This window comes from Dipteris shenzhenensis, chromosome 26 (genome assembly GCF_047967505.1).
Source record: "Dipteris shenzhenensis isolate YYH24624 ecotype China chromosome 26, Dip_SZ_1.0, whole genome shotgun sequence".
Lineage (NCBI taxonomy): Eukaryota > Viridiplantae > Streptophyta > Polypodiopsida > Gleicheniales > Dipteridaceae > Dipteris > Dipteris shenzhenensis.
This window is the reverse complement of record NC_141621.1, coordinates 45,430,347-45,442,790: the sequence shown is the minus strand read 5'-3', so window position 1 is coordinate 45,442,790 and position 12,444 is coordinate 45,430,347. Positions and strand designations below refer to the sequence as shown.

General features: G+C 48.3%; 1 protein-coding gene across 2 annotated transcripts in view; it reads left to right on the top strand.

Annotated features, from left to right (window-relative positions):
• LOC147885156 (putative protein phosphatase 2C 55) overlaps positions 1-10,929 on the top strand; it is a 36,714-nt gene extending 25,785 nt beyond the window's left edge. For both annotated transcript variants that reach the window (XM_087397574.1, XM_087397573.1), the window contains 3 exons: positions 5,701-6,022; positions 6,118-6,264; positions 10,209-10,929. In XM_087397574.1, the coding sequence (XP_087253700.1) occupies positions 5,701-6,022; positions 6,118-6,264; positions 10,209-10,511 (772 nt within the window). In that variant the 3' untranslated portion in view covers positions 10,512-10,929. The remainder of the gene's footprint in view (positions 1-5,700; positions 6,023-6,117; positions 6,265-10,208) is intronic.
• Positions 10,930-12,444: the final 1,515 nt, after the last annotated feature.

Below are 12,444 nucleotides of genomic sequence, written 5' to 3'. Positions count from 1 at the left end.
CTGATAGACTGAGAGACAAGATAGAAGACATGACAGACAAAAGATCCTGAGACACCCCTCCTCAAGTGATATCCTCATATGGGTCCACAAGGGTAGGGACAAGATGGATCTAAAACATAGTCGGATTGATAGACAAATAGACAGACAGACAAGACTAGATAGACAGAAGACTGACTATAGACAAATAGAAAGACCAAGACACTAGAACCCCTTGACCTACATCATCGGTGGTCAAGGTGGTAGACAAAACATAGAAGTAATCAGAAAGCCCATTTTTCATCATGTAAGGAAGGAACAGCAGGATCAGCTGATGGAGATGTTGCAGCAACATGGGCTGAGGTAGATCCAGGAGCTGATGTAGAGGTTTTGGAGTAGCAGTCCCTCTCCCGGTGATTATCACGGCCACAAATGGTGCATGGATGAGCCTTGAAACAGTCCTTCTCCAGATGATTAGTCTTCCCACAATGGGTGCAAGGCTTTCTTACCTTAGAACTGCCTTTCTTTGCTAAAAAGGCAGTGTCAGTTACCTTGCGTTGTTGAGTTCTTTCTTCCTCTTGGAGAGCATTGATGATACCCTCAAGAGAAGGATTATTATGATACTTGAAGGTAGTGACAAGAGTAGCATAGGAGTCAGGTAAGCTTTTGAGAAGCACGGCAATAGCAATATCTTCGGAGATGGGAGACTTGACTGACGCAAGCTGAACCATAAGACTGCGAAGATAATTAACATGAGAGGCTATAGTAGCTCCTTCCTGCATATGTAGATCAAAGAGTGAGATCATAAGTGCAATTTTAGAGTTTTTAGATCGGGCTCCAAAAAGAGTATCCAGAGTGATCCATGCTTGAGGAGCAGACTGTATGTCGGAGATGTGATGAATGTAATCATCTCCAAGGCCAAGCAATATGATAGCATAGGCTTTGTCGTTCTTGGCAGTAACAATTTGCTCAGATGGACCTTCGGGGGCATCACGGTGAACAATGTCCCAAAGGCCTTCTTTCATAAGATGGCACTTGAGTTTGATCTGCCAAGTATGAAAATTGGACCCATTGAATTTGTCGATAGACATGAGAGAATGAGAGGAGGATGCCATGTGGGAAGGTCCATGTGGGAAGGTCTTACCTCTTGCTAGGATGCAAGGGCAGTGTCTATTCCCTTACAATATTGTAGAAATAAATGAGAAGAAGAGATCCTAGAAGCCAGTTCTCTCACCACTTTGTCAGGGCCATAGCATATGACAGCCCATCGAAGCAGGAGGAACCAGCAGTTTGCAGATATGAGGATTAACAAAGACTGCTCAGCAAACTGAAAGAGACAATGTACAGTACCTTAGCAAGAACTGAATGCAGGTTGGGCAGAGATAAAAAAACTTCAGCTCCTCCTTTATTTCGAACAGAAAAGGTACGGGCAGCAGCTTCAAAAGTCAGGGCAGAAATGGCAGACAGATCTGCAGCAGTAGAGGCCACCTGAACTGGGACAACGGGTGCAGGTACAGATTCCGTACAGTCGTACGGACTGTACGGACTGTACGGAAGCTGACGAAGACGGCGTACGGCGGTCGTACGGAGAGCAGAGCGCAGATCTACAGCGCAATGGTGCGCAGATCTGCAGCGCAATGGTGCGCAGATCTGGAAGAGGGATGGCGAGCAGATCTACAGCGGCAGCAGGGTCAGCAGCGTGGAGAAGAGGGGCGGTGCGCAGATCTGTTGATGACAGCAGGTTCTGCGCAGATCTGGCGCTCAGATCTGGCAGAAATGATGCGCAGATCTGGAGCGCAGATCTGGCGCAGATCTGGAGCAGGAACACACAGATCTGAGAAAAAGGCAGACTGCAGCGGGGGAGAGTTCTGAGAGAAGACAGACTTGAGGGGAGAGAAGAGGGAGAAGAGGGATCAACCTAGCTCTGATACCATGTTGGAATATGGAAAAAGAACTAGAACTAGAAACTGGAAATGGAAATGAGATGACAAGACTGAAAGATAAGAAATACCTTGAGAAGAGTGTAGACAAGACACAAGCTAGACAGATAGATTAGAATGATGTGACCCATTGAATATATGGGCCAAAGTACAAGACATAATGCAAGAGTGTTTATGGGATAATTGTAGAAGTGCCACATGGCACACACTCAAGACATAAAGACTAGACTTAGACTTAGACTAGGAAATAGTACACTTAGTGTGCACTTATCTCCAACACAGACACCCCCACTCCTCCCCTGTGCGCCGATCGAGGGCTCCCAATAAGTGTAGGAACGTCCAGGGAGAACCTTCCCGCAGCTACGGGAATGAGCCGCAGAAAGCTTGTGCTCCTGGAGCAGAAGTACATCCAAACGACCAATCACTGCAGGCTGAAGTTCCTGTCGCAAAATGAGCTTCCTGGGACCACGGGTGCCAGAAGAGTGAAACCCGTTCACATTCCAGGATACGAGGTGTAGGCTCATGGAGAGGGATGGGAGGCTGCGAACAACTGTCTGCTCGCGGTCGAAGTCGATGAAGAAGCAGACATATCGGAATGGAGGCGCTGCTGCTTATGAGAAGGTTTGGAGGGGGAGACGGGGTCGTCCTGCCCGTTCTTCAACACCTTCAGCAAAGGCGAGAGGCCTTTGGTGCCATGAGCAAATGCTTTCTCGAGCTAGCTCGAGATCTCTGAAGTGGTCATCCCATAGAAGGTTCGGAGTTTCTGAGGGGACCAAGCTCTGACATCCTAGGGGAGGGGCCATGACAGGGGAGGTCTGAGGATCACATTCAGTCGGAAGCGTTTGGCGGCGCAACGCCACCGCAGGCGCACATCGCCCCGGACGGGCCTATCCAGGAGCAAACCTGGGCGTGTGTCTGCTCTCTGAGAGCCTCCCAAACCGAGTCGTCTGTCCAGGTCTCGGTGCCATCGCTGAGGAACGTGAAAGCGAAGCTAGGGCCATCCCTAGGGGCCAAGGCGGCAATCTTCCCATCCGCCCCTTTGCGGAGCAGGAAGATACTGATGTCGAGACAAGCCGGGAAGGTCCCAAGGTCGGCCACATCCAAGTAGTCCCAGGGGCCAGATCTGTAAAAGTCTCGAGGAAGCTCTCTCTCCTAAAGCTGATCAGAGTCTGCCATTGAGGGGCTAGCGGATAGGGAAGCCTGCTCTAGTGGTGGTGTAGACTCCGGGTGTCCTGCCAGCGGGGGGGGAGGGGGAGGAGGCTGAGGGGTAGGCGACTCGGACTCCACGGAGGCGACTAGCGGAGGAGGTGGAGGAGGAGGAGCGGGGGCTGCCCTCGGCTGGGAAGCCGACGGTGCAGCTAACTCTGTAGGAGAGTCGAGGGGGACCGGGGGGGGGGGATGGGGATGCATCTGGAACTGGGGCTGAGAGGGAGGAGGAGGAGACTGAGGAAGAAGAGGCGGGGGCTGAAGCTGCGGGTCGGGCGAAGGGGGGGGGAAACTGGGGAAGGGGCTGGGACTGAGTGGAAAGGGGCGGGGGAGCGGGAGAGAGGGGGATCTGAGGCTGTGAAGGGCGGGCTGCCGTCGAAGAAGAAGCTCTCCCAGGTCCCTGGGGCGGCTGCCTGTCAGGTCTTTGGGGTGCTGCTGCAGGAAGGGTAACCTCTGCCTCCTTGCCTTTATCCGAAATCTTCTTGTTCTTTCCTCTTTTCCTTCTAACCTCGGTCCAACCGCCCACTAACTCTGGACCGGACTCCGGCTGCCTCGGCTCCTCCTGACGTGGCTGTCCGGGGGGGGGGCGGGGGCGGAGGGGGCGGGGGGGGGTCGAGACGAGCTGGCGAAACGTGGATAAGCAGCCGCCAAGTGCCCAAAGCCGTGGCACCTCAGGCACTGACCTGGCTGTTCGGTGACTATCATGCTCTGGGTGATGCTGCCGGCATCTGTCACGATCTCGATCACTGCAGGGAGAGTCGCAGGATCTGCCATAGCCACACGGACTCGGGGGGCTTCTGCCGTAGTCACCGCGTCGGCGAAAGTGTCGTGCATAACCCAGCCAAAGTGGGAGCCCAAGTCCCTGACAATCGGCCGCAGCTCAGCAGCAAGACCTGGAAAAACTAGTGTCACTGGGTGGCGAGGTATACGGAACCGAACATCAAAATCCGCTGCGCTGAATCCACGGTACCACGGGACTATCATGATAATCTTTCCATCCACCGATGTGGGGGAACCGGCAATCAGGTTGCTCGCAGCTTTCTCATTGGAGAGTTTGAGCCAGAAGATGCCCCTTCCCATAAGGGCCACCTCCTCAATATGGCCATCCTCTAGCAGGAGAGTGGACTGGAGCCAGTCCCTGATGGCTGATCTGGAGGGAGAGTGTCCAATGACTCTACCGTAAACAGAGGTACGGGCAAAGTCAATGGCAACCTCCTGAACACGAGATGATTGTTGCTCTGTCAGGATAACGCGGTAGGCATCTGGAGAGGGAGGGTCCGACTGGGCCTCCGGATCCGGGCAGGGAGCCGCCATACCGCCAAGACTAACTGCAAGCTTCCGATGAGGAAAAGGCTGCCACCCAAAAAAGGGGGGTCGAAGCGGGAGGGTGGAGCCTGGGTGTGGAGAGGACGGTTGCGGAGGCGGAAGGTGGAGAGAATGGAGGGCGGAGGACGGAGGGGCGAAACGGAAGGCTGGGAGGCGGGGGTGACGCGGGGGGAGTGGGGGCAGAGAGTTGGTGAAGTGAGGAGGCGGCGGAAGCGGGGTGAGGCGGGGCGGGGCGGAAGGGAGGGGGTGGCGGGGTGGAGGAGTGGAGCGGAAGGGCAGGCGAGGCGGAGTGAGGGGGCGGGGGGTTCGGGGGGCGGGGGGCGGGGTGGAGGGTGCGGGGTGCGGGGAAGACGGGGGCGCGGAAGGGCGGGGGGGGCGGGGTTGGGGTGGCGAGGGGCGGAGAGGTGAAGCGGGGGGCGGGGAGAGCGGAATGGAGGCGGGGGGGGGCGGGTGAAGCGAGGGGGGTCGGGCGGGTGAGGCTGAGCGGTGAGAGGGGGGGTGAGGTGAAGCGAGGGGGGGTTGCGTGAGTCGAGGTGAGGCGGAAGGGGGCGGGATGGAAGGGAGCGGAGAGGTGAGGGGCGGCTGAGACGAGGGAGGGGGGGGAGAGCGGAGGCGAGGGGCGGCGATGGAGAGGCGAGGTGGGGGGGAGCGGAGGGACGAGGTGGAGGGGAGCGGAGAGGCGAGAGAGCGGCGAGGGGGGTGAGAGCGGAGGCGAGGGGCGCAGCGAGGTGGGCGGCGGGTGAGGGGGAGGGGGGGCGGGGGGCGAGGGCGGAGGGGCAGGGGGTGGGGGTGGTCGAGGCGAGGGGAGGAGCTAGGGGGGGGGAGGTAGAGCTAGCGGTAGGGGGGGAGGGGAAGCTCATACCCTCACTAACTTGGCCCAATCTTGGCCTTCATTACAGATTTTCTGTAGAAACGTAGGATGTACAATTTTAAATATTCAGATTAACTTGCTTGTTCTAGCTGCTAGCCACAAAATGGAAAGTGTCCCTTATCTTAGTGAAAAGGTAATATGGCTTGGAATTCGATTGGCATTTTTGGTGGTAGATGAAGTGGGCAGCATTACAATGGCAAGTGCTAACCAAAGGTGGAAAAAGACTTTTCGATTGCCACATTCAACATGTCTTGCTGAATGTTTAGGAGTTCTGATTAGATTAAAAAGATTAATTATATGTACAGTACTTGCTTCTTTTAATAGTTCACCTCTGAGCTTTTCAGATTCTAATCTTATCCTTAACGTTCATTTCTTATGCAGGAGTTTGAGTTGCAAAGGGCTTAGGCTTTTATCCGGTGCTTGTTGTTTGCCTCATCCTGAGAAGGTAGAAACAGGAGGCGAGGATGCCTATTTTATATGCCCGGACAAACAAGTGGTTGGAGTTGCTGATGGTGTTGGAGGTTGGGCTGATGTGGGTGTTGATGCTGGGAAATATGCTCGGGAGCTCATGAACCAATCTTTGATAGCAGCTCGGCAGGAGCCTCGTGGTTTTATTGATCCTGCCCGTGTGTTGGAGAGAGCCCATTCCAAGACTACTTGCCAGGGATCATCCACAGCTTGCATTCTTGCTCTTTCAGATTATGTAAGGGTCTTTTGCATATGTCTCTTTCGATCCACATGGAATGCAATACATTGGACATCAAAGTTGAGACAGTCATTGTGGAATTTTTTTTACAGGGTTTGCAAGCTGCAAATTTGGGAGATAGTGGCTTTCTTGTTGTGAGGAATGGTCGGATGGTCTTCAAGTCTCCTGCACAGCAGCACAAGTTCAACATGCCATTTCAGCTGGAAAGTGGTGGCAGCGACCCCCCTAGTGCTGCAGAGGTTTGTTACCATTGAGCTAATACTCTGTTCCCTCCAGTCTTTTTGTGCACTTAGGCATACTCATGCATGTGTAATTTTTCTTGGGACAATCAGAAAAACATATCGTGACCCTCCAAAACTTAATTTTAAATTTCATGTTTGGATATAATTGTATATCATGTTTGGATATAATTGTATAGAGATAGGCTGACAGATTTCTTATATGAACTGTGGAGACCAAAAGATATAAAACCTGGGAAAGTCTTCTGCTGTGCAGATCTAACAATATAGGTGCATTCAGGCAGCTCCACCCAAATGCTCGGGGGAGCGACATAGGAAGTATGGTAGAAATCAGGTCCTAGTGGTGTCAAACCAAAAGAGATCCTGTTTGATGATCAGTTTCACTCATCTTTCAGTCTCGTAATTTTGATAGGAGTTGCCTAGAAACACGCTCTATTTTTACATTTAAAATACATAAGTATATAAAGTGCGTATACATAATTATTAATATATAAAGTCCATCAATTATATGGACTCTCTCTCTCTCTCTCTCTCTCTCTCTCTCTCTCTCTCTCTCTCAACTCCCCCCCTTCAAAACTGCCCTCTCTCTTCCCCCTCTTCACACACATATGCATGCACACAGTCACGCGCGCACACACTCAAACTATAGTGTACGGTGTACGTACACATGACAAATGAATAAATTAAGACGAGGAAAGAGAGTGAGTGAGACCTTTCCCAAAATGGAAAAGATACGAGGGAGAACTAGTTGGTTGTCCAAAACAGCTAGCCTGTACTTCCAAAAGCTCCAAACTCTTCAATAGGGGACAAAGACGTACAATGTCTACAAAGGACACACCCAATGTCTCCGAGAGGCAAGGGAAGGACAGGCTTAGCAGAAAGAGGGAGGATGGGGAGCAAAAAATATGAAGAGGGGGGAGGGAGCAAAAACTAAAAAAACAAAATCAACACCCCCCCCCCCCCCCCGGTTCAAAAAAGAAGAAGAGAGAAGTTGGAAAGTGGCATGTTTCACGAATTTCGAATAAACGTTACGTCGCGTTTCAACTTGGCGAAACACGTTTTTTGGTCACTATGGTACTTTTTGTGTTATGTTGTGAATTCTGTATACCAATATGAAGTTCCTCCCACGTGGCTAATTTGATAGGGCTAGAGCCAGCCATGGAAGCTTGGTCTGATTCTATGGCAAGCTGCAGGAAAGGGCTTCTACAAAGGAATCGGAAGAGGAGGATGATTTGTAGGTGCTCAAATTGAGGCAAGCGTAAACCCTTGTAACCTCTCTCTCATATTGTGGCTGCATAGGTGGCCGTTGGCCAAATCAAGGTTTGAAATAGGAGGGATATACTTGATGCCTTGGAAGTGTGCTTGGAGACATCAACATTTGAACTTTGATAGTGTGCGCTCTTCTGAGGAGGGACTCCGAGCAAGTCATGGTCCCACAAGCTCAATCCCCATAAGAAATTAGAATATATCACCTTAACTTACAATCCCCGAAATGTGAACGAGTATCCTTGCAAGCTTGCATTGGAGTTTGAAATCGTATACGGCAAATTAGTCAATAATACTCTTGACAAGTGCCTCTCCTCCACTTCTCTTTGACCTTAGTTGTTAAGACACATAAGGTACAACTTCAAAAACTCTTCTGAATGCAAAAGTAAAACATATGGAGATATATGAAGGAATATGAATACATACGCAAATTGTGCATACTACGATGTAAACTGTATAAACAAGTAACAAGTTACAATCCACAATCTAGATTCTAGATTTTGAAGGTCGAAACTTTCAAGGCTCAAGAATCACAACTTAAAGTTGAGAGTGTAAATATCAAGATAAAGACTTAAACAATGTCACATATAATTCACATGAATAATGTTAAGTAAACTCACAACCGTAGTAACTTGCAAGTATTGTCAAGATCAAGAGAGTGATTGCTAACAATGTCGAAATGTGTTGATGACGTCTAAGTAGAGTCTGTGACAAGTCACAATTGCACTGTGACTTAATGGTCATCTCTTCAGTCTGGATCCAGACTCTCCATTAGTGGTTGAGGGGGATCTGCAGCCCATGGCTGTGTTGCAGTCCTCCAGCCCACAGCAGTAGTTCAGACAGTAGATCAGTCAGCAGGTCAGAATATGCTGTCAGTCTGTACAGTGGCCGACATCAGCACAACAGGACACCAGGCAACAGTCTGCAGACAGGTGCAAACACCGGGAGCAGTCACGGGCTGCCATGTGGCAGGTTGGGTGAGGAGCCACGTCAGTAACTCGGCAGCCAGCAGGGAAGTTGGGTGCTACATGAAGTTGGGCCAGTCTGTGGCCCGAATGGGTCGGCCAATATTCATCCCTATTCCTATGAAACAGCAGTCCTCCCTCATTTCAGCCTCCCCTCCTTCAGCAGGAGACTTCCCCAGAGCAGCAGCATCAGCAACAGGAGACGCTGTCCATGCAGCATCTCCAGATAGCTTCACAACAGTTTGCACAGTCCTCCCAGCAACCACAGTAGATGCAGTAGCCCCAAAAAGCTCTCGCAGCTCCAGTAGCAGCAGACACAGAAGCCTCTATGCTGTAGTCATTACAGCATAGCCTCAGCCATAGCCTCGGCCATGAATAGCCTCACAGCCTCAGCTTAGTCCTTGCAGTGGGTATCAGACGCCCTCTTCAATGAGGAACACTCACACATTACAGGGGGGGATTACTAGTGATTGTCAGGACCCCACAGAAGTATATGGTAGCATAAAACATGATGTCCACAGTTCTCTCTCTCTCTCTCTCTCTTCACAGTCAGCATTCAGGACAAGCACTGCTAGTGAGAGAGTAATTCAGAGCCCTTGCTTGTTACAACTATACCCACTTCTACCCCCTTCTCCTGCTGGTTATTCCGCCCTTCTGTGTTTTGATAAAATTCATTCATGCTTTCTGGAGTTGAAACCCTGGCTTGTCTTGTAAGTAATTTTCACTGAGATTCGAGGTGCAGAAGTTTGTGAATGATTGCACAGGTTGAATATATTGACTAGGTGCAGAAGTTGAGTGGTGGCGCTGGGGGCTGAAATATTCAAGAACAGATAATCACTATGTTACAACCTTTCAGCCATCCTTTCTTGTATTTAGCAAAAAATACAGCATTTTCCTTGTTGGTTAGTGCAATTGTCCTATTTAATTTTTATACGAATTATCTACCTGTAAGCAAGTGCATTAATCACTAGGACTCCCAGCATGGCAAGCTGCCTGGCTTCCATCGTAATCTTTAAAGATTGCCAATGGGCATATTAGATGGTTGGAGGTCTTGCTTGTCTAGCAAACTTGGAGAGCAACTCAGCATGTTATTCGATGTAGTACTCTCTAAAAGAGTTGGCCAAGGAAAGCCTCTTTTGATGTGTGTATATCTGCCTTTCTGGATGTCTAAGAGCGCATTTTTGGTTACTGGTTTAGGATGAACTATCAGAGTCTACAGCAAATAGAATACTGTACATCTTGCCTATGAACAGCTTCTACAAGCTCCCTGCCTATGTATTTGGATTGGCCTTTTGGCACTGACAGGATGGTCGTAAGTTTAGATGTTTGAAGTTCGAGTTATCTGCATGAGGTAATAAGAGGGATCTTTGTGTCCCATATGTAAAAAATTGGATTGATCTCTTTTGTGGTTCAAGATGTGGTGTTTCTAGAATTGCTTAGGTTGGCATACCTCTTGGCTCCAATTGTAGATAACAAGTTCCTTGCAAGTAACGTTAATTAAATGGGGTTAGCTTTGTGTATCCAATGAGACTGCCATACTTCTTCAGGCTGATTCTGACCTTTGGTTCCCATTTTTACAGTGGAAAACTATATTATTTTCTAAGATGATGATGACTTGATACTGCACCAAAAATCTCAGCATGTTCTGAGGGAAAGGTCTGTAAGGGATTGTTTTGAACTGACATGTGATGCTTTGTGCAAATTGTGCTGCAGGTCTTCACTGTAGAGGTTGCAATGGGGGATGTTATCGTTTCTGGCACAGATGGACTGTTTGACAATTTGTATGATACAGAAATGACGACTATTGTGGTGCAAGCAACCCGATCTGGTCTGAACCCTGACATGACAGCACAAAAGATTGCAGCTCTGGCAAGACTGCGGGCACGAGATTGCAACAGACAGACTCCATTTTCAACAGCTGCACAAGATGCTGGTTTTCGATTCTATGGTGGTAAAATGGATGATATTACGGTGGTGGTGTCATATGTTACAAACTCTAAAGTCACTGCAGAGTAACCTGATGGATTTAGTAGGTGCCTTCATGTCTGTGCATCCTCTGTGATGGAGGAAGCATGAAAGATGTGTAAAGAGGATACCTACATATGCCTGGGATGGTCAGTTGAATTCCTTGTGCTCAGGATGGGAAACCCAACTGGGCCAAAGGGGCGGAGCCTGTTGAAGATCCAGCTGGTACGCTGTGGTATGAGCCTAGCTATCATGAGAAAATATAGGAAGATGTGGCTAGTATATTCAGTGTGTGATATACAAATCGGGAGCATGCCGAGGAGTTGGTAGTTGCTGGTGGAAGGCTCTACCAAACCAAAAGATCATAATGTTATCTCAGTTTTCTATCATGGCCTTCCATTGCAAGAAAGAGAGCCATGAGACTGAATCTGGGTTTTCCTTGTATTGTATTTTTATTCTTGTGCTTATGCGAGTTTTTCATTCTTTGCTTACTTGATGTTCCCTTTACAAGTACCGACCTTTTTTTCCTGTGTTGCTTTCCTAGTATATGTGCTCAGTAAGGAGTCAACGAGTCGTCTTGTAAGCATTGCAGAGCATTGTGTGGTTAGTGTTTTATAAAATGTGCTATGACAAGGAATTGCATGATCTGTCACCTACTGCTTGAACCTGTATGCAAGCTTGTATGATTTATGCCTCAAATAATTTTGACAGTAGCCACATTTCAATAAGGTGAGGAAAATAAAGGTGAATGGATGACAAAATGAAGATTCTTGTGACCATTCATCAAGTGCCTTCTAGATATTGAAATGTGGCTTGCATCACGTTGAAGTGCATGATGGCTATTGCCTTACAACAGTCGGGGAATCTATCCTCCATCTTTGTCGAACTACTGAAATAAACAAAGCAAACATTTGGAACTCTGCATGGTTCTTTTGCATCTTTGCATCATAGCATTTGCCGTAAAAGTTAGCTGTCTTCTCAGCAACAGTACTGTTATTCTGTGTTGAAATGTACAATGGCCATTTTTCTTTCTACGGCAATGTTAGGTAATCTCTTTTCCTAGCCTATCAAAATTGGAAGGACTGCATACGAGCACTTAAACCATTATAAATAACCCAAGAACTTCCAACACAGAACTCTGAGCAGGAGCTTTCACATATCTGCATGATTGGTTTTGGAGATTGATAGTGCGGATGGCTTCTAAATGTTGCAGTTACCCTTTAGGCCTGTAATGTTCTTGTAATAGAGCAAAGCCTTGTGGGTCAAGCTTGTAGATGTTGCAGTCAGCCTTTGAAGGAGCTATTTTGTGAACATTTTTGGCCTTGCAAGGGTCCCAAGGGATGACTTGGTTAGTGAGTTGCTAATCAGGGCCATAGTTTTGAAGTTAGTTCATTTGGTCAATTTGACTTTGCAAATTATGGTTAATATAAGGTTTAAATGTGGGTTAGTAGAAGTGTAAGGGCTTCTAATGTGTTTAGGGTTTAAGGTTTTTGTTTGCTTGTGTTTAGGGTTTAAGGTTTTTGTTTGCTTGTGGAGGTCCTAAATGTTTTTGTCTTTAATCCTAAAGCTTTTGTCTTTTGTTAGGTATTTCTCTCTAAAGATGGAGGCTCTCCTTGTCTCTTGTATGACATCACATTTATATTACTCTTGCTAAAATAGACACATCCTTACTTTTATTTAATGGCCCATCCACCACACTCACACACATACACCTTTTCATCTCTTTTCTCTCCCCTTTTTCACTCGTCTACCTTTTCCGATATTCCTTCACCTTCACTTGCTTTTTCTCTTTTCTTTTCCTTCCAATTTACACCTAATGTTTTCTTTCTGAAATTATTCGAAATATTTATCGAGCTACTTACACTTGGACTTATAATGACACTCCAAAAGGCAGGGCCATAGTGGGATCCCCACTTTGTCTTGTTACATTGAACTTCTGGCTATTGAGGTCACTTGTACAGAGGGCAAGCAGCAGGGTTAATTT